At 41.3% G+C, this 27,979-nt stretch overlaps 1 protein-coding gene across 8 annotated transcripts in view; it reads right to left on the bottom strand.

Annotated features, from left to right (window-relative positions):
• ARAP3 (ArfGAP with RhoGAP domain, ankyrin repeat and PH domain 3) overlaps window positions 1-27,979 on the bottom strand; it is a 188,496-nt gene that overhangs the window by 106,305 nt on the left and 54,212 nt on the right. For 6 of the 8 annotated variants that reach the window (XM_056517061.1, XM_056517069.1, XM_056517065.1 and 3 more), the window contains exons 2-4: window positions 19,628-20,672; window positions 3,936-3,997; window positions 276-346 (exon numbers count right to left, since the gene is read on the bottom strand). In XM_056517061.1, the coding sequence (XP_056373036.1) occupies window positions 276-346; window positions 3,936-3,997; window positions 19,628-20,598 (1,104 nt within the window). In that variant the 5' untranslated portion in view covers window positions 20,599-20,672. Of the gene's footprint in view, window positions 1-275; window positions 347-3,935; window positions 3,998-19,627; window positions 20,673-21,519; window positions 21,592-22,665; window positions 22,690-27,979 lie in introns of those variants that run through there. The other 2 variants (XM_056517068.1, XM_056517066.1) reach the window with 2 other exon arrangements.

Here is a 27,979-nt window from a genome sequence, read left to right as displayed (position 1 = left end):
AGGACTGTCTAACTGCTCAATGATGATGTCACGTCCCGGGAGCTGTGAATGCTGGGAGAATATCCCCATAGGAACTGCACAGCTCCCGGGACGTGAGTCATCAGAGAGCAGTTAGACAGAAAACAACAACTCAACTTCAGAAGCTAATAACTATTGGAAGGATTAAGATTTTTTAATAGAAGTAATTTACAAATCTGTTTAACTTTCTGGAGCCAGTTGATATATAAAACAAAGTTTGGGCCTGGAATACCCCTTTAACTCCTATAAATTCTTACCTTGGAGTCTTGTGCATGGGGAAGGCGGTTGAAGAGAGTTTCACAGTACGGGTTGATTGTTTCCGAGGACACTACAAAGAAGCAGATCTCAATAAGCGGGTATGATACAAAGTCTACAGTCCTGTGTGGTGTTATGGATGACAACTATAATTAGACATCAGTCTATAATTACACAGAGTATATCACTATAAATACCATCAAATATAATTAAAAACAACACCGGTAATTAGGTAATTGTGAATCCAAAACGTTTAAACGTTGTAACGTTTCATTAAGAAGTGTAAAATGCTGATATAAACAAACATTTAAGATAAATGCAAAATAGGTGTACAATAACCCAAAACAGTCCTCAAGATTTTCCCCCATAAAATAAATTATTCACTAAATAATGTAAAGAAAAATATTAAAATAAATGTATTTAAGTGGTTATCCAGGAAAAAACTTTTTTTTATATCAACTGGCTCCAGAAAGTTTAACAGATTTGTAAATTACTTCTATTAAAAATCTTAATCCTTTCAGTACTTATGAGCTGCTGAAGTTGAGTTGTTCTTTTCTGTCTAAGTGCTCTCTGATGACACGTGTCTCGTGAACCACCCAGTTTAGAAGCAAATCCCCATAGCAAACCTCTTCTACTCTGTGCAGTACCCGAGACAAGCAGAGATGTCAGCAGAGAGCACTGTTGCCAGACAAAAAAGAACAACTCAACTTCAGCAGCTGATAATTATTGAAAGGATTAAGATTTTTTAATAGAAGTAATTTACAAATCTGTTTAACTTTCTGGAGCCAGTTGATATATATATATATATATATATATATATAACAAAAGTTTTTTCCTGGAATACCCCTTTAAGATAATTTTATTAATATGAAACAAAAAAAAGCCCAATACCCAAAATGCCAAAAATGTGAATGTGATCGCATGTAAAAAATTAAGCGAAACTGTTTCCAAGATTATCCCCTCCCTCCCCTAAAAAAAAAAAAATTAATAAATGTATTGAAGTAAATGTAATAAAAACAAAACCAAAAACTATATATTTATATTATAATTACTTATTTATTTATTTTTATTTTTTAACATTTATAAAAAGCTTTTTTGGGGTGAATAATATTTTACAAATAATACTACCACCCAACCCAATATGTCCTTTCACATTCAGGCTAGGTTTCCACTTGTTTTTTTTTTTTGTGGCAAAAACCCATCTGGCAGTGTCTCCTCAGACAGGGAGTCTCCAGCTGTCGCTAAACTACAACTCCCAGCATGCCCAGACCGCCGAAGGCTGTCTGGGCATACTGGGAGTTGTCGTTTTGCAACAAATGTAGGCTCCCTGTTTGGGAAGACCTTGCATTATGTACTAACCCATTTTTTGTGTTTTTTTTCTTTTTGTTTCAGATCAGTGCATGCAGAGGATTATGGCGGATTCGGAGGACTACTGCGGATGAACTGGATTTTTTTCTTTTAATAAAATGGCTAACGAGGGCTGTGGGGGAGTGTTTTTTTAAAATAAAATAATTTTTCCAATGTGTTTTTTTTTCTTTATCGAATTTTCAGGCTTAGTAGTGGAAGCTGTCTTATTGACGAAATCCATTACTAAGCCGGCCTTAGCATTAGCCCAAAAACAGCTAGTGCTAACCCCCAATTATTACCCCGGTACCCACTGCCACAGGGGTGCCATGAAGAGCCGGTACCAACAGGCCCAGAGCTTCAAAAATGGCACTCCTGGGCCTAGGAGGTAACAGGCTGGCATTATTTAGGCTTGGGAGGGCCAGTAACAATGGTCCTAACCCACCCTGGTAACATCAGGCTGTTGCTGCTTGGTTGGTATCTGGCTGAGAATAAAAATACTCAGAACCCTATGCATTTTTTATTTCATTTATTTAAAAAAAAACGCATAGGGTTCCCCGTATTTTTATTTTCGGCCAGATACCAACCAAGCAACAGCCGGACTTTACCCTGGTGGGCGAGGACCATTGTTACTGGCCCTCCCCAGCCTAAATAACGCCAGCCTGTTACTACCTAGGCTCAGGAGTGCCATTTTTGACGCTCCGGGCCTGTTGGTACCGGCTCTTCCCGACACCCCTGTGGCGTTGGGTACCGGGGCAATAATTGGGGGTTAGCACTAGCTGTTTTTGGGGCTAACGCTAAGCCCTGGCCTAGTAATGGATTCTGCCAATAAGACGGCTTCCACAACTAAGCCTGAAAATTCAATAAAAAAAAAAACACGACACATTGGAAAAAATATTTTATTTTAAAAAAACACTCCCCACAGCCCTCGTTAGCCATTTTATTAAAAGAAAAAAAGAATCCAGTTCATCTGCAGTAGTCCTCCGAATCCGCCGTAATCCTCTGCATACACGGATCTGAAACGAGAAGGAAAAAAAAAACACAAAATATTGGTTAGGACATTTTTGGCGCTCTCCGCTTCCCAAACAAAGAGCTTACAATTGTTGCAAAACTACAACTCCCAGCATGACCAGACAGCTTTTGGCTGTCTGGGCATGCTGGGAGTTGTAGTTTAGCAACAGCTGGAGTCTCCCTGTCTGGGAGGACTCTGCCAGAAGGGTCTGCTCACATTATACAAAACATACAATGTGAACAGAGCCTCACACCCTTACCAGCCTGGCTCCCGTCTATAGTTCCACCCCTAATGACGTCATCACTAGGGGGTGGAGCTACACAGAACCTGGCAGGGACAGGGAGCGAGGGAGGTGAGTGGACCTTTTCTTCTGTATACACTATATACAGCTATTAGAGATGAGCGAACTTACAGTAAATTTGATTCGTCACAAACTTCTCGGCTCGACAGTTGATGACTCATCCTGCGTAAATTAGTTCAGCCTTCTGGTGCTCCGGTGGGCTGGAAAAGGTGGATACATTCCTAGGAAAGTGTCTCCTAGGACTGTATCCACCTTTTCCAGCCCACCGGAGCACCGGAAAGCTGAACTAATTTATGCAGGAAAAGTCATCAACTGCCGAGCCGAGAAGTTCGTGACGAAACGAATTTACTGTAAGTTCGCTCATCTCTAACAGCTATCTATAGATAGGTGTATATTCTGTATGCCGCTCAAAGGGGCTATAGGAGCAGGGAGGTGACAGGATTCCCGGCTCCTGTATAGTATACACGGGTACACTATAATACACCCCACTATACGGCCGGGGGAGGTGAGTAGTGATGCTGAACATCACTCCTTATCTCCCTACACTCTGTGGAGCGGGCGCTCAGCATCCGACCCCCAGAGTGGTACCTGAAGACAGTCAGAATACTGCCACAGGGGACAAATTTGGCTGTTTCCACACACCAGGAAAAACACCAGAAAAACTGCCAAAACTCAGGAAAAACCTGGGGCAGTTTTTCTGGTGTTTTTGCTGGTGTTTTTTTAGATGTAAAAAAAAAAATAAATAAACCTAACCTCATAAGGTTCCAGATACAAGGAGTTGTTTGCTATGGTTTTCACACAGACATATTACGTGTAAACTGCGCCCAATGATCAATAGTCCATGAGTATCACACATTGCTAGCAATAAAAGCCAATGTCTGATTAGTCGCTGTAGTTTAATGCAAATTTTACAAACAAATGCTATGTTCTTTATGTAAGTAAATAAAATGCCTGATCCTCTGCGTACACAACAAATTGTTTATAGAGCAAATAAGGGTTTCTTACCAAAAGTAGACAGAGGCCTTTCAGGAATAGCAGGCGAATCCAAGTCAGCCGAACCTGAGGAACTTTTGGAAGAAAATAAGTATGTTTAGTTTCATAGGCCCCAAACAGAGGATCCTCTGCAATCACTAACTGTGTCTTGACCACATCTACATGCCTTAAACATATTGAATTGCAGCTATGTGATTGACTGATTAGCGATTTGTGTTAACAAGCAATTGAACAGGTGTACCTAATAAAGTGGCCAGTGAGTGGCTATATAGATATCGTTAAAGGGGTACTCCGGGGAAAACCTTTTTTCTTTTAAATCAACTGGTGGCAGAAAGTTAAACATATTTGTAAATTACTTCTATAAAAAAACGTAATCCTTCCAGTACTTATTAGCTGCTGAATGTTACAGAGGAAATTCCTTTCTTTTTGGAACACTGATGACATCACGAGCACAGTGCTCTCTGCTGACATCTCTGTCCATTTTAGCAACCGTGCATAGCAGATGTATGCTAAGAGCAGCATGGTGGCTCAGTGTTTAGCAGTGCTGGGGACTTGGGTTCAAATCCCACTAAGGACAACAATAAATAAAGTATTATTATTATTATAATAACGTCATCAGAGAGAACTGTGCTCATGATGTCATCAGAGAGCATTCCAAAAAGAAAAGAATTTCCTCTGTAGTATTCAGCAGCTAATAAGTGTCGCGCCCCCTTCCCATAGACTTTAGTTGAGGGGGCGGGCGTGACGTCACGAGGGGGCGAGCGTGACGTCACGACGGGGCGGCCTCGAACACGGAAGCTCGCACACAGCGTCCGGAGTAATAAACTTCCGGACGCTGCGAGCGGCGCTCCGGAAGACACGGCAGTGGAGAACCCCTTTAATCCTTCCAGTACTTTTTAGGAGCTGTATACTACAGAGGAAACAGTCCCTAAAATGGACAGAGATGTCAGCAGAGAGCACCGTGGTCGTGACATAAGAGAAATCTAAAAAGAAAAACATTTCCTCTGTAGTACACAGCTCCTAAAAAGTCCTGGAAGAATTAAGATTGTTTTAATAGAAGTAATTTACAAATCTGTTTAACTTTCTGGCACCAGTTGATCTAAAAAAATGAGTTTTCCACGGGAGTACCCCTTTAAGATTGACAATTTGGTGGTGGAAGGGGGGTGGGGGGGGTGACCAGTTCAAAACGTAGCGACAGGAGATGCTACACATCTGCTCCCAGCTCATCCTACATATGTGAGTCCACCCCACTGGAATTATTAAAGGTATGTTGTCCATATTTGCCAAAAAATGATAGTCAGCAATAACTGTGCAATAACTGTGTCTTGACCACACCTACATGCCTAAACGTACTGAATTGCAGCCATGTGATTGACTAATTTACTTCTATTAAAAAATCTTAAAGGGGTTCTCCACTGCCCTGTCTTCCGGAGCTCCACTCACAGCGTCCAGAAGTGACGTCACGCCCGCCCCCTCGTGACGTCACGCCCGCCCCCTCAAGGAAAGTCTATGGGAAGGGGGCGCGACTGCTGTCGCGCCCCCTTCCCATAGACTTTCCTTGAGGGGGGTGGGCGTGACGTCATGAGGGGGCGGCCTCGAACACAGAAGCCCGCACACAGCGTCCGGAGTAATAAACTTCCGGACGCTGCGAGCGGTGCTCCGGAAGACAGGGCAGTGGAGAACCCCTTTAATCCTTCCAGTACTTTTTAGGAGCTGTATACTGCAGAGGAAACAGTTCCTAAAATGGACAGAGATGTCAGCAGAGAGCACCGTGGTCGTGACATAAGAGAAATCTAAAAAGAAAAACATTTCCTCTGTAGTATACAGCTCCTAAAAAGTCCTGGAAGAATTAAGTCAGCTGAAGACCATTTCATGTCCGTTTTACCTCAGAGCAGTAATAGGGCTCCCTCTACTGTATATTTTACTGTTTTATATGGAAACGCACACAGGGGGAATTGTATGTTACTGTCTAAAAGAAAAACTGTCGTTGTTACCCATAGCAACCAATCACAGCGCAGCTTTAATTCCATATTTTTTAATCGGTGCTGTGATCGGTTGCTATGCACAACAAAGACAGTTTTTCTTTAAGACACTTTTCATAAATGTGCGTTTTTTTTCTGTCATATTCTAAACATAATAGTGATATATTCCATTACTTCTAGGGAAGAATATGGGGGAGATTTATCAAAACCTGTTCGGAGGAAAAGTTACGGCGTTGCCCATAGCAACCAATCAGATCGCTTCTTTCAGTTTTCAGAGGCCTTTTCAAAAATGAAAGAAGCCATCTGATTGGTTGCTATGGGCAACTCAGAAACTTTTCCTCTGGGCAGGTTTTGATAAATCTCCCCCTATGTCTTTACATGGGGCATCTGACAGACTCTGTATGGTGCAAAACAAAGGCTGTGCAGCTCTGTAGTGGGAAAGGAAACAGCCGCCACCGCCACCGCCACCGTGTAGACCCTGTACACACACACCTTTTGTATGCATGGAGCCTTAGTAATTCAAGAGGAATTTACTCGAGTAATTCCTCTTAAATTCTCTGCTCCAAATTAATTCACGTCTCCCTCTGCCCATTGACTTTAATGTTTTTTCCGCTGTCCTGTTCACACTGCGGAAATTCTGCTAGCGGAATTCCGACGCTGAATTCCGTTCCGCTTGAAGAAAGAACATGTTCATTCTTCAAGAGGAATCCAGAGTCAATGGTAAAAAACATCGTTTTAGTGCCGAATTTGCGCGGAAATGGCTGAAAAACCCTTCACTTCTTTCTCCCCCATTTCCACGCGCAATTCCATGCAAATTTAGTGCAAAAATGTAATTCTTTTTTCCCCCCGAAAATTTTTCAGCGTGAATTCCTCTTGATTTGCTCAGTGTGAACGTACCCTTAGGGTGGGTCAACACCCAATGACAATTTTTCACTGGATCTTGCTGCATCATAGATTTTACCTATCCTACACTATCAAAATATTCTGCAGATTCGCAGGTAAAATTCACAGGGTTTCCACCATGTGTGAATTTAGTCTTAGAGAGTTGTCTGGGGGGGGGGGGGGGGGTCTGGAAGTTTTTACAACCTTAGATTCTCAGGAACCTTGGGGTGTGTTCACACTGCAGAATGTCCGAGAGGAATTACGCATGAATCTTCCGCACGGACATTCCCATCGATTTCAATAGGATTCTGCTGCTCTATTCCCACTGCAGAATTTCTGCGGCAGCAACATCTACCGCCTGAATCCTGTTGCCGCTGTCCGTAAAAAACTTTAAACATGTTCAATGTTTTTGCAAATTCTTTCCAGTCTGAGTGTGATCACCGAATAAGGGACCACTAATAAGTTATGTGGTCCTATAGTAGCATACTGATAGAAGTCAAGAGGATACGGTGATACAGTCAGATTGGAAAGAACTACACAATTTCCTCTGTAGTATACAGCAGCTGATAAGTCCTGGAAGAATTAAGCTTTTTAAATAGAAGTAATTTACAAATTTGTAAAAATTTCTGGCACGAGTTGATTTGAATACATTTTTTTCCCTCCAGAATACCCCTTTAAAGGAGAAATTCAGGTGGAAAAGGTTTTAGCCTTCTCTACCCGATGCTCCACTTTCACCTCAGTCTTGTCTTGGAAGTACAGTGACCCCTCGACCTACGATGGCCCCGATATACGATAATTTCAACATGCGATGGCCTCTCAGAGGCCATCGCATGTTGAAGGCAGCATCAACATACGATGCTTTTTTATGTCGGGGCCATCGCATAAACGGCTATCCGGTAGCAGACTGCTTCAGCTGCCACCGGATAGCCGTTTACGGTGCCCCGTGAGCTCCGGTGATGTCTCTTACCTGTCCTCGGGGCTCCGGCGCGTCCTCTCCGGGATCCTCTCCATCGTTGGCGCTCTCCATCAACGTCATCACGTCACTGCACACGCCGTCCCGTCATCCAATAGGAGCGGCGCGCGTAGCGACGTGATGGCGGCGACGGAGAGCGCGGATGTCGGGGAAGCAGAGGCCTTGCCGGAGCGTCGGGGACGGCGACATCCTGAGCAGCGGTGACGAGCGGTGACGGTCCGGAGCGGCGGGGACAGGCGAGTACAACTTCCTCTAACAGTGGTCTACAACCTGCGGACCTCCAGATGTTGCAAAACTACAACACCCAGCATGCCCGGACAGCCAATGGCTGTCCGGGCATGCTGGGTGTTGTAGATTTGCAACATCTGGAGGATCCGCAGGTTGTAGACCACTGTCCTATACTTTACATTGCATGTGTAGCGATTCACTAAAGCGTACATGTAAGATTCCACAAAAAAACAACAACATAATAATAATATGTTACCTAATCATGACTATATACATCTATTTTTTTATGCTGCTATCAACAATATTTATCATAAAAATACCTCTTTTCATTAGCTCACAGCCTTAGAAATCCTCTCAGGAGAAGTGGGCGTGTCCCTCCCTTGTGGTGTTGGGAGGTGATTGGTGCATCTGTCCATGCAGCCTTGTCCATGAGTCATCTCTTGTCCATGACTCACAGACAAGCTGATGCTGCTGCAGGACTAGTTGTGTCCCAGTAGGTATAGGGACCCCTACTGGTGGAATTTTCAGGAGCCATTTTCTTTATTAAATATTCAAAATTCTTCAAGGAACCATATTACAAAAGGTCTTTGAAGGGGTACTCCGGTGGAATTTTTATTTTATGTTTTTAATTCAACTGGTGCCAGAAAGTTAAACAGATTTGTAAATTACATCTATTTAAAAATCGTAACCCTTTCAGTACTTATCAGCTGCTGTATGCTCCACATGAAGTTCTGTTCTTTTTAAATGTCTTTTCTGTTTGACCACAGTGCTCTCTGCTGACACCTCTGCCTGTCTCAGCAACTGTCAAGAGTAGGTGAAAATCCCCATAGCAAACCTCTCCTTCTCTGGACAGTTCCTCAGACAGACAGAGGTGTCAGCAGAGAGCACTGTGGTCAGACAGAAAAGAAATTTAAAGGGTACCTCTCATCAAATAAACTTTTGATATATTTTAGATTAATGAATGTTGAATAACTTTCCAATAGCATGTTAATGAAAAATATGCTTCTTTCTATTGTATTTTTCCCGATCAGTCCTGTCAGCAAACATTTCTGACTCATGCTGGAGTCCTAAACACTCAGAGCTGCCAGCCTGCTTTGTTCACAGCCAAACAGGCTGTGAACAAAGCAGGCTGGCAGCTCTGAGTGTTCTCCTTTGTGAACAAAGCAGACTGGCAGCTCGTAGTGTTTAGGACTCCAGCATGAGTCTGAAATGCTTGCTGCCAGGACTGGTAGGGAGACCCCTAGTGGTCATTTCTTCAAAGTGGAAAATTAAAAAGAAAGAAGCATATTTTTTAATAACATGCAATTGTAAAGTTATTCTGCATACATTAATCTATAATATATCAAAAGTTTTTTTGATGAGAGGTACCCTTTAAACAGAAAATAAATTCCTGTGGAGCATACATCAGCTGATGTAACTTTCAGGCACCAGTTGATTTAAAAAAAAAAATGTTTTTCACCGGAGTGCCCCTTTAATTTTCACCAGTAACAACATATTAAAACTTTTTGGAACTGACAGCGCCCATTTAAGGGACTGTTCTCTCCTTCTTTACACCAGCCGCAGCGTACCCATCTCACATCTCCCCCAATAAGACGCGGGGCTAATATGGAATAGGCAATTCTAATAATAATTGTGTATGATTTAAACAGCCAATAAATCGAACCAAAACAAATAATCACCCAGTGTGAATTATTGTAATTTTTAGGATACAACGACTTAAAATAACACAAATGCAACCACAACATTGCCGGTAAGAATATGTATTGTTTTATTGCTCAGTTGACCACACACAGATTTGTTTTACAACAAACAAAAAAATTATAGAAATACCGTATGTGTGCATTATACATGACAGGGATCATTTCCACAAAAATAATGTTTTTTCATTAACCCTTTTGCAGTCAAGGGATAATAGTTGGCATCGAGAAACATTTGTGTATTGAGGTACAGTGATCAGAGAAGATGGAGATACAGTGATCCCTCAACTTACAATGGCCTCAACATACAATAGTTTCAACATACAATGACCATTGTAAGTTGAAACCAGACTCAACATACAATGCTATGGACAGTCCAGATCTGTGAAACGTGTCAATGGCCGAAAGAACTGACCAATCAGAATGGGCAATTTACTGGTAAAACACCTGTGTTACTGAAGCGTATGCACTGACTGATGTCTGGTATCGCCCCCTACAGTACAGTGAGGTATTACATGTTCTGTACACTTTACCTGTACCAGAGTTACTTGCTCCTCTGGACACCAGGTGAAGACGGCGCCATGTTACTTTTTTAGGACACTGTGTACTGTACAGGACCCTGAAGAAGCTCCTGTCCTCTACATAGACCAATGTTTCCCATGCAGGGTGCCCCAGCTGCTGCAAAACTACAACTCCCAGCATGCCCGGACAGCCAAAGGCTGTCCGGGCATGCTGGGAGTTGTAGTTTTGCAACAGCTGGAGGCTCCATGCTTGGGAAACACTGACATAGACCTTGATTTACAGCTCCCAGCAGATCTTTCTTACTTGTATATGTAAGGATTTGCTTTATCTATATTAGCCATCTACTTATTTTTCTTTAATTCTAACTTTTTCCTATTTTTTGGATGACCTTTTGGTGGCTTCAGAACCAATTACCAGGTTTCCATAGAATTCTGGTCTCAACATACAATGGTTTCAACATACAATGGTCTTCCTGGAACCAATTAATATTGTAACTTGAGGGACCACTCTATCTGTATGTGTCTACACATTGCTTCGGTACAGTACATTGTAAGAAATGAGTTCACAACAAGAAGAATACGTCACCTCTTTGCCCAATAAGCAGATTTCTCCTACACACTATAAAGACAGTTCACAATCGGGCCTAGGTTTTCGGGCTCCGGTAGAGCCCACCATATGGCATAATACCACACTTTACATGAGCTACATACAAAATAAAAATTGAGTAAGTGTTATTGTGTAAGTGATTGCTACGTACTGCATCAATTTACGATAGGCACGTCAAATAGTTACACCACCATACCACCTATAGCGCCCATGTCTCTTGTAGCTTTGGGGGTCTATGGTCTCTTAACAACTACATCACTGGGATTGAGCACATGGAACGTGGACATACAGCTTAGACTAGGTTCACACTGTTGTTTTGTATTTCCGTTTTATTACGTTTAACTTTGCCGTATGCAAAAGTGTAGTCTGCAGCACGAAAAATGTGTATGTTGCAATCCTTTTTTTTATTTTATTTTTTTATCATGTACGTCAACAGGAAATAGATTTTGTTCTATTTCCCATGAAGAATCCATTAATGTGTACATTTTTATTCTATTAAAGATATACATTGGCACTGATTTATTATTGTAAACTTGACATGTTTTGTTGGGTGGTGCGCCAGAATTTGCGCCAGAATTGAAAAAAACCCGACTAACTCTCCATTTTACTGAGAAAAAAAGAAAAAGAGGCGTGACCGCAGGGGAAAGTGGGCATTTCCCAGACATTTTCACAAAAACCCAACATATTTACTAAGGTTTCCACAGAAAATGTACTGGATTTGAGCTGAGGAAAACCAGACAGAGCATGTGTAAAAAAAGCAAAGTGTAGGAAAAAGTACAAAATGTAGGGAAACCTTAGTAAATACCGTGGAAATTTTTTTTTTAGGGAATTAAAATCCACAAAGAAAACTACATTCCATTCTTATAAATCAGGGCCGTTAAGTGTAAACACAAACTCAGTGTGAACCTAGTCTAATAGCTATTGGCCAAACGCTATTCCTCCAAACTCCCTCATACACATACATGCTTGGCTCAGCCGAGTGTGCATGTGTTCTCAACAGGGAGAGAGGAATATGTGTCTGCCATTGTATCTCTGGTTATCTCCATTGAGAATACAGGGATTCAGTACAGTTCCCCTTGAGGGATGGTAACCCCCATACACATTAAGTTCAGCCAAAATCTACAGGTTTAGATGAGATTTCATCTGTGTAGGCCTCCATTGATTCGATACTGGTGCTGTCAGTTTTGGCGTAAAATCTAATAATGAGGGCCAAGACCAATGGTCTCCAAAATGTGAACCTCTAGATGTTGCCAAACATCAACTGCTAGCATGCCAGGACAGTCAACCAACATCTAAAGGTCCACAGTTTGGAGACCACTGGCCATGACTGTCAGCTGGGGGGTGACTGCCACTGAGTTCCCAGTGGGGAAAACCTCAAGTTCATGCCCGTTGGGACAAGAAACCACAAGCCTTGACAGTATATGGACATGGTTGCAGTTTATAGGCTGTCAAGGTTAGAGTTAGAGGACATGAACATAAGGTTCTCCAAGGTTCTCCCTAGTAAGAACTGAGTGCCGTTCACTGCCCACTTGACAGTCTTGGCCCCTATTAGCATATTGGGTGCCGAAACTAACAGCACCAATAGCTAATAAACAGGGGACTAGATAATGAAACAGTGTCCCAATTCCAATCCCATGGAACCACCACAGCCTTTAAAGAAACCACAGGTCCACTAGGCCATCTGTACATAATTGTAGCACGTAGATCAGTGGTCTTTAACTGTGGATCTTCAAGTGTTGCAAAATTACAACTCCCACCATGCCCCGACAGCCAACGGCTGCAAGAAATATGACTGTAACTCCCATTTAAATCCTGCCAGAAGTAAAAATCATAGTTTCAGTAGAACCATAAAAATATAAATATAAAATAGTAACATCCATCTGGATCCATATCACAGCTGTCAATTCCTTGTTTCTTTTCCTTCCAAACAAGACCAATAACAAGGCCCCATCTCCAAATACTGAGGAAGAATGAAGATGTGACCAATCCCTGCAGGTCTTAAAGGAGTTCTGTAGTGAAAGATAACTTAACCCCTATCCAAAGGATAGGGGATAAGTTATAGATAGCGGGGGTCCGACTGCTGGGACCCCTGCAATCTCCTGAATGGGGCCCTGGCAGTCTGATGGAAGGGGGCGTGCTGACCCCCGCACGGAGCAGTGGCAGACACGTCCTTCCAGGTATCCCATAGAGATACAGTGGAGGGGGCGTGTTGGCTTCGGTTTCCTGCAGGGGTCGGAACGGCTGCTTCTGGCAGACTGCCAGGGCCCCGTTAAGGCTAGGACCCCCCGCAATCTATAACTTATCCCCTATCCCTTGGATAGGGGATAAGTTATTTTTTACTGCACTACTCCTTTAAGAAACTCCCCAGGGATAAGCCGCGACTGTCAGAAGACAAAGTGGCAGGCATTCAATTGAACGGTCTGGGTCCACCAAAGTGGAATATGTCCTTAAACCTGAAGAAGGGGCAACCTGAGTGCCCCAAAACGCGTAATCAATAAGAAGCTTAACAAATAAAACTTAGTAAAAGCATTTTTCTACCGGGAAGGTATCTGTTCCAGGACAATGGACCAAAATGAGAGTCAACCTTCGTCTAAAAGAGAGCGATATCAAGCCAACATCCCCTGGTCCTCTATAAGGTCCATATGCTGCAAGGGCATTACTTGTTAAAAAAATAAATAATAATAAAAATAAAAAAAACAAGAAGTGCTGAAGACTGCAAATTTTATCTACACCCTAAAAATTATAGCCCAATATCCAAACAGCAAAACCATGCACATATTGCAAAATATATCCAAAAACTATTAAGAAAGTGCAAGAAAGGGGAATTAGCATTTTGAAAGGATACCCTCAAAGTTAAAAAATAATATATCCGTATATGTATTACATATCCTTGTTTCCTATTTTCTTTTTCAAAGAAAAGACTACAAAAATATAGATTTCATTCTATTGTAAAAAGTTATATATATAACAAAAAAGGTTAAAAAACAAGAGAAATTATCTACAGATCATTCCTCCACTATCCAGTAGTGGTGAGGAAGGAAGTGATATAAAGTCTTTATATTCTTAATAAGCACTAAATATGCTAAATTCACCAGTACTGCTATATGAACCCTGCTTACTCATATCCCCAATACTTATGGTATACCCTACTGACCCTTCCAGAGAAGGCAAGCTCTACGGCAGGATGTGTTGTTGATAGACCTGCTAGGAAAATGCAAGAATAACATTATATGAGGAAGGCGCTACTTTTTTACTCACATTATGAAGCGACACCAAAGCTTAAAGGAGTACTGCAGCCATAGACAACTTATCTTTAACTTATACTTTGTCTATGGCTATGGATAGGGGATAAGTGTTCAATCAAGATACATAGGTTGATACAGGTCCTATGCCAACCCAGATCAGAAAACTATTCCCAGCAAATTAAAATAATAAATAAAAAGGTGAAGGGCCTAAAATATATTTAGGCACTTCCCCTTTATATTTATTAGGGGATAAGTGTGTGATGTCCCATACGGGGACCGGCACTGCTGTGGCTCTGCGCGGCTAATGCTCGTGTCGTCGACTTCACTAAGAGGTCGATAGACATGCCTCTTCCATTCAGCTCTATGGGAGAGGCGGAGATGCACGAACACTGTATCTCCGCCTCTCCTACAGAAATACATGGAGGGGGCGTGATGGCTGCAGTGCCATGCTGCGGTGGACACGTCTCCTGCATCGGGAGAGCAGAGGCAGGGCCCCGTACAGGAGATCACGGCAGAGCTGGGGCCTCGTACAGGAGATCGCAGTCAGACACTTATCCCCTATCCTGCGGATAAGGTATAACTTCTATTAGGCTGCAGTTCTTATTTAAAGAGGTACTCCGCCCCTGGCATCTTATCCCCTATCCAAAGGATAGGGGATAAGATGTTAGTTCGCCGCGGTCCCGCTGCTGGGGACCCCGGGGATCGCCGCTGCAGCACCCCGCCATCATTACTGCACAGAGCGAGTTCACTCTGTGCATAATGACGGGCGATACAGGGGCCGGAGCAGCATGACGTCATGGCTCCGCCCCTCATGACATCACGGCCCGTCCCCTTAATGCAAGTCTATAGCAGGGGGCATGACGACCGCCACGCCCCCTCCCATAGACTTGTATTGACGGGGGTGGGCCGTGACGTCACGAGGGGCGGAGCCGTGACGTAACGATGCTCCGGCCCCTGTATTGCCCGGCCCCTGTATTGATCTCGCTCTGCGCAGTAATGATAGCGGGGTGTTGCAGCAGTGATCCCCGGGGTCCCCAGCAGCGGGACCCCGGCGATCTGACATCTTATCCCCTATCCTTTGGATAGGGGATAAGATGTCTAGGGGCGGAGTACTCCTTTAAGCTTCCTTCAAAACAAGCAAACAATATATTTTAAAAAATTGAGAAATTCACATTCCTGGATTTTCTTTGGAAGCATAAAATGTGCAAATGAAACCCATTCACATCTGTTGTTATTATATAGCCATACATATTACATAATGTATGTTCGGCTGACAACTATCCCTCCCGACCCTCATACACATGCATGCTCCATTTGGCCAAGTGTGTAGGTGTATTCAGTGAGAGGGAAGTAAGGGCCCATTTACATGGGTCGACAGGTGCAGTATAATAAGCGCAGATCTAGCTGATGGGCACTCGTCTACAGTACCTGTACATGGCTCGATAAATTGATCAGTGGATTGTTTGCGTCGCCGATCAAATTCATCACTGTTGGCCGCACATCCCTTGTTACACAAAATGATATGCAGCCGATAGCGATAATTTACATGGCTGAACAAAAAAGCAATCATCCGACAAGCGTCGATGGCCATTTTATGCAGGCCATATTGCAGGAATGAGAGTTTCTAGGAATGCTTATTTGCCCAATTATCGGCCTATGTAAAAGGACCCATGCCAATGTCGTAAGAACAAAAATATAAGGCATGTTGATATCCAAATGCCCTATTCTTCTCACCCTCAACATCATCTGTCAAAGGAGAATTGGAAGACAACCATACACAATGGTCACAAAGATCATCCAGGTTGACCAACAAGCTAATGAGTATAACCAGCACAGGTCCACAATGAGCCAGGCTGATGTAACCAGCCCCACATCTTAATAGTTTCCAGAACAGGGACAATTACTGGAGTTAAAGGAAAAGATTTTAAAATGTCAAAGACACAGGCAAAAGTACAGCTGAAAAGACTTAGGACCCCCAGAATTTAATAACTATTGTAAAAGTATTGCCCAGAAGGACATTTGCCTAAAGCCAGAAAATCTGATGCCTTCTATCTTCTAGTTTGTATTTCCTTACTAACTACACTTTGTCTTTCGATAATGTTACTCCATTTTTGGTGGATTAGATCTATACTTGTATATAGGCTTTGTAATAAAAAAATAAAAAAAAGTTCAACTTGCAAACCCAACTCTGCAGTAGGAAGGCCAGATTTGTGCCCATCAAAAATTTACCATATAAATGTAACCTATCAGTATTTACTTTAGCATATTCATACAAAGAACAGCAATACAAATCCAAAAATAAACACATCCTTGAAAAGTATTGGAAACGTATAACCTGCTAATATCTTGACAATAGGACTTACAAGATCATACTACAGAAGTAAGTCAAGCACCGAAACCAACATGAAGCTGCTGAATTGACAGTATGTTTTAGGTAGAAGAACATATATGTATATGCTTTCTGTACAGTTCCAAGGAGTGAATATTTATCGCTACCCATCATTTGTTTTAGAAATCTGATATTTTTGCTCCAGAAATGCGTCACTTAAGTGGGAACCCAAAAGCCTTGGTCTTACAAGAACTAGATGTTCGTCCTGAATCGGGTTGAATGTAGAGGCACTTGCCCGTAAGGCAGCTTCCAAAGACTGTTCAGTTAAGTCCACCTCCCAAGAGTCTCTATATGTTTTTTGCAAGTCAAGACTTTCATCGAATGAAGAAGATACAGCTGGCAATGGGATCATTTCACTCTCTTCCTCTTCTGGGACAACTGGGGCAGTTTTCCTCCCTGGAGAACACACTAAATAATTGTTCCCGCCTGCTCTGGTAGGTGAAGTCTTCAAGAGGGACATCTTAGAAGGAGACTTCTTTTGCATGAATGGTAACCTTGGCAGAAGATTACTAGTTATTTTTTTCGGTGGAGTTCGAACAATTGCTTCAGATGGTTTCCCATTGTTCAATGAGACTGTGCTCTTTGATTTAGTTTCACTGGTAGATATAGTTCCCACAGGTTGTGGTCTTGTCATATTGGTGACTGTTACTTCCTTTTGTTTTGGTCTTGCTGATGGTATATTCTTTATCACTTTAGAATATAGCGATATTCCAGTATTACTTGAAGGCTTTTTCACCTCAGAATTCCCCGGAGGCCTTGGCAAAGCACTACTTGGCTGTGAATTTTTTGTACTTGACACAACATTCTTGCATTTAGGCGGTTGTGAACCAGAGTTTCCTGTTTGCTTTGGCCTCTGGAAAGTCACACTTCCTGAAGATTTCTGTATTGATAATCCATATTTTTCTGTGGGTTTCTGCTTCACTAAGAACTTACTTCCCTTCACTTTTGTTCTTTCACCCAAACATTGTTCCGCCTCTATTGGCTTGAGCGATGAATCATTTTTTGCAGCTTTTACTTTTTGTGTGGCCAAAGTCACTATACATTTTGTTCTTGGCACCAATCCATCTTTCTTTGCTTTTGGTACAGCGATAGTTTCATAAGATCCCTCATGTGATGCATTAAGGTTATTTACTTTTGATTCCTTAGGCTTCCATTTTGGCAAGCTGCTCAAGGCTGTTTTTGGTGGAGGAATATTTGAAACAGGCTTCTTGGTCAAGGATTTTTTCAGAGTCGAAGATGGTGAAATTCCCATAGGTGTGGGTCTTTTAGACATGGAGTTGGTAGTTGTGACTACACTTTTCCTAGATTCTGGCTCTGCAATATGTAACGGTGCATTATGTACGGGCTTGTATGGACCCAAAAGTGCTGCTGGGCCAGCCTTTTGTACTGTAGGCCTTGGTGGAGTTGAATATCTCAACAAAAATGACTTTTGAGATGGAGCACTAGAGGATGGTGTGTTAGAAGAACCAGCGTTCCCTACTGGAGTTGGCCTGTGTAAAATGTCATTCCCCCCAGGTGGAGATCCTGAAGAATTTTTTCTCACAACTGGTACAGGACGTAAAGTGTTTTTTGTGACAGACTTCTGTCTCTGCAATGATGTGTTTCCTGTTACCTCTTGTCGCACTGTAGATTGTTTCTTCTTCACTTGTCTGGAAGATGTCGGAGTTGTTGATGGAGGTACAAAAATGTCATCATTCTGTGGGCTTTCTGTCCTCTGTGGAGGAGAATTTCTAACGCGAGGCAACATTGGAGATGCAGAATGCCCAATTGGTGTAGGTCGAGGAAAAGCAACTTGTCCTGTCCTTGGAAGCCTTGGTGACCCAGAATCTCCAACTGGATTGGGTCTTAAAGAAGCGGTAGAAAATGTAACAGGTACTGTACTCCTTTTCTGGTTTGGAAGTTGCTGAGTTTGATTACCAACAGGCAGAGGTGTCCCTGGGGCAGTAGTCCTCAATCGTGAAGTAGTCGGGGAAGCAGAAATCCCTACGGGAGCTGGCCTTGGACATACACCATCTCGTATGCTTCCTGGTGTTGGTGACGGTGTGTTCCTCATTGGGACTGGTTTAAGACTTGAATTCCTCATCAGCGGTGATCTAAATGAAGCAGCCACTAATCAGGTATAAATGCCAGGCACGATGAAGTAACAATATGCATCCACCCTGCTTTTGCTGCAGCAGTGCCTACCATCCATGCATGCAACGGTGAAGAAGGTATAGAAAAATGTAATTCTTATTTTCATGCAAAAATAGAAGGATCGGTCTCCCCCAAAGCATGCATAGCTTGGGTGTAGCTAGTGCCTTTAACAAGTTATGTAAAGTCATTATTATAATTTCAGCAAGGTCAAGACTTCCTTCAATTGTCTGATTCCAGCTGTAAAGTAATCTCCACCCTTTCCTTAACCATTGGCTCCAGGAAACTATCTTAGACTTCCATGGTTGGCTCCCTCTGTATACTTATCTGTAGGAACTCAATGTTCCCAGCAAAAAGACCTATATGGACTTAATATATTAACCTCCTCCTATCCGAGCTCAGAGTATTTATAATTCCAAAAATGTTAATTTAAAATAAATAAATAAATAAATAAATAGGGATCATTTTGCATTGTAAAACTTTTTTCTACTTTACTTAGTAGGTATCGTATTACTTTATTGTAGTGTTTTTGTAGGGGAAAAAAATGTGTCTCTTTTAGATACTGTACTGAAAGTTATTAAAGGGTTAATTTTTAGATCCAGACCCATTTTAAGTTACTCCACCCATTCATCTGCACAATTAGGTCCAATTTTTGAACTTATGTTATACAATAGCAGCTGCAGCATACCATTATTTTCTTATGCGTACATTATAATGTAGTATATAGAGTTTATATATGCGAACAATATAGCTTTAAACACAAGATTTCTGAATTTATATAATTATTGTGTAGTAAATATAGCAACTGAAATCGAGATATCATTTAGCCACAAAAACAGTAAGATTTTAACTGAATCAAAATAAATAAATAAATAAATAAATGTAGTTCTATTGTTTAAAAGTTGATAAAAAAAAAAGTTTTCGTATAGTCATTTTACAAAGCAAATTTGTAATATAATTGTCATCATATAAAAGTAAAAATAATATAAATATTTAAAAAAAATTCATCTTTTTAATGAATTTAAAAATGTTATACATTCTTGTACTTACTTTACTCTTTCTGGTGAGGACGTTGTTTCTTGCTTAATCATTTCGGGGGATTTAAATATTTGAGTTGCTTTCATGTCTGCAGCACAGCTGAGAGAGTCAGTCCTAGGACCATACCCAGAATAGATCTCATTGGATATCATTGTTAGTGTTTCCTGTGGAGATGGAGGACTGGTTGAAAAGGAGGTGACTTCCTCTGTACTTCCAGCAAAGGAAGGTAAAATCGATAATGGAGAACCCTGTATGGTATCTGCTTCCATCTGGAGCTTGTATTGCTGGTAGGATGAGCCAGTCTGTGAAGTTTCTTTGTTCTGACGCATAGGGAGAGAAGGAATGGGATGAGATGGTTTCCCAACCCCAGCGGATGTATACCTAGAAGGTCCAGCCTCCATCTCCACCTCTCCTGGCCTCAGCCCTGTCCACAAATTACAGTTCTCTAAATCCAAGCTGCTTCCTCTTGGAACAGTTGTTTCCTGAACAGCAGAAGCCTTTTTAGCCGTGACTGAATTATGTTCTGAACAAACAGGTGATGTGGCAGTGGTGGCGGTGGACATCATAGCTGCTGCAAACTCCTTATTTGTTGTTGCGGTGCTTTTACCGAATACCGTTCTTGGTTTTGGTACTGGCTTGACAACCGGTTCTGTAAAAACTATTTTTTCATCTGTGTGATTTTTATTACCCGTGCTGGGTTCTTTTTCCTCTTTGTTCGGATAGTCAAAGAATTCTACTTTATCCATATTGTTTGAAGGGGAATATGAGTTAGAGTCACCGGAAATGTTTCTCAGTCGACTTATGATTCTCTTCCTGTGGCCGGTGGCTCCAACACCGATTTGCTGAAGGGTCTCGTTGTCCACTGATAAAATGTCTCTAACTCTGTGAAAGCCATGCTCCCTGAAGCTGTTCTGGTATTTCTCCAGATGGATGGCACAGAGCCAGTCTGCAATATCCACCTCTTCATCAGCAGCGGACGTCATGGCCACCCTGGCCAAGAATCAGCTTCTACCAGATAATGTGCCAGCTGAGCATTTTCAGAGAAGGCAGAAGGAACCTAAAAAATAAAGAATTATAGTATAATTAAATTCTTTACAATTAAGTCATTGAAATCCAATAAAAATATTACTGGAATGCATGGGTCTAACTGCATGCATAGGTAACTGTGTGACATGAAGGGGTATCTTATCCACATGATAGGGGATGAGTGTAAGAATGCAGGGGGTCGAACTACGTGCCCTGCAATCTCCAGAAAGGGACCATAACTCCATTGTTTTTAACGGAGCGGCGACTCAAACATGAGCGAACATCAAACATGGGCCCTGATCTGGAGATCAAGCGGGGTCTCAGTGGTTAGAACCCCTGCAATCCTGTGGATAGGGATAGTGGATTTCCACTATCATTGATGGTAATAAATTATAGTAAGGATGTTGGGCTGCAGGAGGCCCCGCTGCTCCAAAAGTGGTGTAAAACAGCCAAAAAGTAAAACATTTTTTAAACAAAATTTGCAATATTTGGATGGCTTTCAATTAATGGCATACACCATTTAATAAATGTTCTCCTCAGTTTAACCTATGCTCATGGCCAGTGTTCTGTTGGGGAAAAGTCCACTGGATGGCTCTCTAGCATTAACAGGTTAATTATCTGTGCATGCAAGAGATACGTCAGTCATAGTGAGCTGGCTCAATGATCGACAATGTTGGAAAGCCCCCATAGAAGGCCAGTAGAAAATAAATGAGGTTGGAAATAACTTTAATAAATTATTGTAAAAACGTACAGGGGTCTGTGATCATTACAAAAAACATTGTCATAAAAAGTTATTGATTTTAAGGTATATTCACAAAGTGTGGTAATGGTAAGGCAAACTGCAAACATGTGGGGCAGAGCTGCATGTAAAGTCATACCATATAGGCAGGGTACGCCACTGCTATAAGGTCCAGTGGACAGGGGTGACTGGTCAGCAACCAAATGTCTCTCCTTGCCCCCATCCCAATCTACCTGGAAGATGAAAAACCTGCCTGAATACTCTTCTGAACAAGAGAGGAGATAAGTATGGATCATATGCTTACAGGAAGGGGGGGGGGTACTTGGGGACTATGTGGCTACCTAGCTAATCTTGGGACTACCAGGCTAATCTGGAAATTTTCTGCCTAATGGGGGGGGGGTATAATTTGCCTACTAGGGGAATGACTACCTAATGGGGGGGGAGACTTCCTAACTCCTTTGGGAGACGTACTTACTGGGAAACGTAACTACCTAATGTGGGATCTACTTAACTATACACTTTTACTGTGCCAGGTGGGCATGCATTTTTGGAAAGGAAGAAGTCTAAAATGTATTACTGGCATATTCTTCTGAAAAGTCTTGGCTGGAAGAAGTCATCATGGTGATTTGGAGAAGAAAAAGGAAAGAGAACGACTGCTATATGGGCACTATATTAAGTATATTCAAAATTTCCCTATGACCCATGGGATTCCAGTTCCTATTTTGACGTGATTTTATCATAGAACTGTAAGAAAACTAAAAATGTAAGACTGCAGCAAACAGCACATGTAAGTATCCTTGCATGGTAATGGTGTAGTGGCATATGTCGCACCATTCCTGCCTTGAGTACATGTACCTTCAAGGTGAATCCACATTTTATATATTAGCTTTGGGATCTACATGTAAATCAGCAGGGAATTACAGTATCAGGCAACTGGATGAAATTTTACAAATGTTATATTTTTATAGACTTTCATTCCTTTGTAGCGCATGCAGATTTTGCACAGATTTGCACCCAAAATTTGTACCACATGTATATAGTTATACACATATACAGAATAACATCATAAAAGTTGTATACTTGTGGTTAGACAAAAAGCACTGTAAGCTTAGTCACAACACCTACATCATCATGATCATCGACAGCGTTCTGTAACTTACAGTATCGCATAAACAAAAAAAGCAAATGTATTCAAAACACCAACCAAAATGACACAAGCAGAAAATATTTCTGGCCCTGGAGCCACCTCTCAAAACATACTGTATTTATGGAACTGAACACTTACACGTCTTATGATTGTGCGAGCCAACATGACACAAAGTAACCAAGTCTAGACGTAAGCCTTCAAGCCTCAGATCCAGGCAGGGATAGAAAAATGGGAATCCAGAGTGTTTTATGTCAGGCCAACCAGAGCATGAGAGAGGTCAAACACAACAAGCAAATATAGGAATGAGGAAATCTACAACATGTGGACACGTCTATATCTTATCTCAAGCCTCCTCAGTTCCCTACAAAGAAAAGTTTCTGCCGAAAATGAGAAATCTCGTAGAACGTAAAGTTTTATTAGAGTCATCAGAACTGGCAGAAGATTACTATTTGTCTTCAAGAGTTGGACAAGGCTCTCTCATTGCCCAATGAAGGGGATTCAGAAAGTACTTAGTCCTTGAAGATCAGTATGAAAGGACAATCACTAGGTATAATCAAGGGAGATCTATGTGTTGACCCTTGATATTTATTCATAGGTGGCTTATTAAACCCACAGCAGTTTATATGTGTAATGGGTTTATATAAGAGGAAGTGCCTGTATACCAAAAGATTTTCCGTTTTAAAGATAACACAAGTGGTAGTGAAAATGACGCCCAGACCGCTTCAGCCTTGGTTCATTAAAAGGACAAAAATAGTCACTGTAGAAAAAATACATCATAATCTACTAATATTTCCAAAGTAAAGTCTGCTTCAGTCTTGCTAAGACAGATATTATCATATCAAATCCCAACAATTGTGGAGACAATAGATATTATCATATCAAATCCCAACAATTGTGGAGACCATAGATATTATCATACCAAATCCCAACAATTGTGGAAAACATAGATATTATCATATCAAATCCCAACAATTGTGGAGACCATAGATATTATAATATCAAATCCCAACAATTGTGGAGACAATAGATATTATCATACTAAATCTCAACAATTGTGGAGACCATAGATATTGTCATATCAAATCCCAACAATTGTGGAGACAACAGATATTATCATACCAAATCCCAAAAATTGTGGAGACAATAGATATTATCATACCAAATCCCTACAATTGTGGAGACAATAGATATTATCATACCAAATCTCAACAATTGTGGAGACAATAGATATTATCATACCAAATCCCAAAAATTGTGGAGACAATAGATATTATCATACCAAATCCCTACAATTGTGGAGACAATAGATATTATCATACCAAATCTCAACAATTGTGGAGACAATAGATATTATCATACCAAATCCCAAAAATTGTGGAGACAATAGATATTATCATACCAAATCCCTACAATTGTGGAGACAATAGATATTATCATACCAAATCTCAACAATTGTGGCGACCATAGATACTATCATACCAAATCTCAACAATTGTGGAGACAATAGATATTATCATACCAAATCCCAACAATTGTGGAGACAATAGATATTATCATACCAAATCCCAACAATTGTGGAGACCATAGATATTGTCATATCAAATCCCAACAATTGTGGAGACAACAGATATTATCATATCAAATCCCAACAATTGTGGAGACAATAGATATTATCATACCAAATCCCTACAATTGTGGAGACAATAGATATTATCATACCAAATCCCAACAATTGTGGAGACAATAGATATTATCATACCAAATCTCAACAATTGTGGAGACAATAGATATTATCACATCAAATCCCAACAATTGTGGAGAACATAGATATTATCATACCAAATCCCAACAATTGTGGAGACAATAGATATTGTCATATCAAATCCCAACAATTGTGGAGAACATAGATGTTATCATACCAAATCCCAACAATTGTGGAGACAATAGATATTATCATACCAAATCCCAACAATTGTGGAGACAATAGATATTATCATATCAAATCCCAACATTGTGGAGAACATAGATATTATCATACCAAATGAAACAATTCTGGCGATGACAGATATTATCATACCAAGTCCCAAGTATTGTGGAGACGATCAATATTAATGGCTCATCCTAAGACTATGAGATCAAAGAGAAAAGCACTCCATAGGGTAAAACCAGCCCCACACAGTGAGAAAAAGTGATAAGATAATCGCTCATCCTGGGGAGTAAACTCATGTGTAAACTCATACACAACAATGGTAATAGTATAATGTGATGATCAATCGTCTGCTGCCCTCCGGCTGATGTGATGAGTATTCAGAAAGGACTTTAAGTGGTGTAGCCGGCTCAGTGTGGCACTGACAAGACCAGATGTACACGGTATAAGGAATAAAACGTAGTTTAATGACCAAGATGCAACACGTTTCTTCAGGCATGACAAGATGGGAAGCAGACACCTGTTCCCATCTTGTGTTGCCTGAAGAAGCTGCGCATGCTCAGCGAAATGCGTTGCATTTTGGTCATTAAACTACATTTTATTCCTTATACCGTGTACATCTGGTCTCGTCAGCGCAACGGTGAGCCGGCTACACCACTTGAAGTCCTTTCTGAATATACTCTCATCCTAAGAATAGACAATCAATCTTTCTGAGATGAGCACTCGATGCAGGAAATGCCATCTCAGCCAATCACTGGCCTAGACAGGACACCGCTGTGGCAAGTGATTGGCTGAGCCAGCAGATCCTGCAATGAGCGCTTGGGTCAAAAGCAAGAAGAAGACAGAAGATCAGAGGACTTGACGGAGACGAAAGAGAGCTTCGGGGGTTCGGACTAAGTAAAGTATGTTTTTTTTCCTATATTTTACGAGGGGCCAACACCATGTCAGTTTTTACACTAGTGGCGGAATACTCCTTTAAATAGTACTTTACTTAAAATGATATAAAGACATTTTGGAAACAGAATGGTTGGCGTTCACCAAATGTGAAATGAGTGTTTGATAGTTTTAAAATTAAAGTCTGAGTAAATAATTTCCACCAATAATTACCTTCACTATGACATTTCAGAAGACCATGCTGGATTTTCCCCGAAACAACTATTCTATCTAACACACATGGCTATGTTTACGACACTTATGAGTAAGAATTGCTAAAGAGAAGATAGTGAGTGCACCTGCAAGTCTGAGCCTTCTTGATCAGTAAAGGAAATTCACACACAGCAGATTTGTTGCAGAATTTTCTTCCACTAAAAATACCATCTTAGGGCTCATTCACATGGACGGATCTGCAGAGTATTTTACGCTGCGGATCCGCCGACAATGGACCCTACAGTGCTGTTTCCTCTGTACCTGCTCATAGCGACAATCCACCACTATGAGCAGACACACTGCAATGTGCGAGTCACCGCGCGCATGCGCAGTGTACTCGCACACATTGCAGCAGCTCCCCCTGCTCCCTGAGCTAGGCCAAGACCAGTGTAGGAGTATACTGCACATGCATGCAGCGACTCGCTCATCGCAGCTTGTCTGTTTGTATCAGCGAATTGTTGCTATGAGCAGGCATAGAGGAGTCAGCAGTGTAGGGTCCACTGTCGGCGGATCCACAGCGTAAAATAACAGAGAATAACAATTCAGCATCCCTTCAGTGCCTCTGAGATTTAATCAAGCAGCCTATACAGTAAAGTAGCAAGGTATGAGTCTGTCTCAAGCCTAATTGGGATCTTTGATGTCTTATTGGAGGATATAATGTTTCACACCTCCGCCAAGAATATTAAAGCCGCATCTATAAAACAAGCCACTATGTAATACCTCAAACATTTGTTATGGGCTGATCCTCCAATACTTCTCTATTTTATATGGTGGTTGGTTAAGAATCAAACACCATGTAGTTCTCAACATGCCGAAAAATACAGAATACTTCCTTCTTTGTTTATTTATTAATATATATATATGCAATAGTGCAATATTCAGAACATACAATATATAGAAAATAGGGCACAGAGCTCTTAGTGCTATATGTAGAATATAGACTATATAGAATATAGGGAAATATGTAAAATGTGATATGTATACAATATAGAGAACAGGACTTATAGTGCAGTATGTAAAAATACAGAAAACACAGAATATAGGGCACAGTGCCGACAGTGTATTATATAAATATATAGAATAAAGGGCACATGACTTTTAATGCAATATGCAGCACTGCCACGGCTTATCATATTAACCATGTACATACCGAATAAATCAGGTAAGATCACATGACATTTCCCCCCCCTCATTCAAGAAGCACACATAAAAAGGCCTTAGATGTGAATAGTATTTGTTTGACTAATGAACTTTGTCACAAAACCTTTTCTAAAAAAAAGGGGGCTATCTGGCTCCCAGAAGCGAATAAAAGAAGCAGGACGTCTAATCTCAGGGCCGGGGATGATAAAGCAAAGGTATCTATCCATGCCTCGTAACATACCATGGAGGGTAATGGGGGAATGAGGAATGTTTGTCTGCACAGCACGATCCTGTATCACGACATTTAGATTTGGAATAGGCAGAAAGGAAGTCGTGGACGTGGTGGAGTTATGGTGGACGTGGTGGAGTCCAGTTATGGAAGGGTGTGGTATTAAAAAGACTGTATTAACTAAAGATCAGAGCCATTGTGATCACTTTGGACACTTAGATTCGCCTGTCAAATCAATCTATAGTATCAAAGGGGTCTTGTTGACTTGGAGAAGAAGGAACAATTGTAATAGTCAGTTAAATCTAGAAACTCATATATCCACCAATTTAAGACCAATATATGGAGGGTAATAATCTCAATAAGCTCATAGTGATCCAAAAAGACCCTTATGTTCCCATATATCCCCAAACTTAAGTTTATTAGAAAACCACAAAAAAATAAACGTTAAAATTGATGCGTTCACTCCAACAGGTATAAAGTGCAACAGTATTAGGATCTAAAAGACCTCACTCATTACCAGTCTGAAATGTCTCCGCTTGTACCTGCAGTGTACAACGGTGTTAGGAGTGTGCACTAATTAAAATCTCTAACTCTCAGCCCCCCTCAACATGTTTTGCTATACGTACGTAGCTTTGTCAAGAAGACACAGGGCTCTGATAGTGAAACGCCAAACAAGGGGTATTAAAACCACCTATGATGACGTCACTAGATGGGAAGTACTATGTTCCTATTGGCCCATATCACATCGGTCTGATCACTTCCTCATTATTCCAGATTGACAGCCACTCATGCCAATACTGATTGCACCAATAGGAGAGTTCCTATTCTGGGACTAAATCTACTGGTCTAGCATATCTCCATGACATGCTGTGCTAATCAACCCTGCGCTAGAACTTAGACTATACATGGATTTCAAAACACCTCCATTAGATAGGTGTCAGATGACGCGCTGCGCGATGACCTCTGCGCCAAACCTTGTGCTGGATTGCCGACTATCACATCATGAATGG

Source organism: Hyla sarda, chromosome 4, assembly GCF_029499605.1.
Source record: "Hyla sarda isolate aHylSar1 chromosome 4, aHylSar1.hap1, whole genome shotgun sequence".
Classification (NCBI taxonomy): Eukaryota; Metazoa; Chordata; class Amphibia; order Anura; family Hylidae; genus Hyla; species Hyla sarda.
This window is presented reverse-complemented; position numbering and strand designations above follow the sequence as displayed.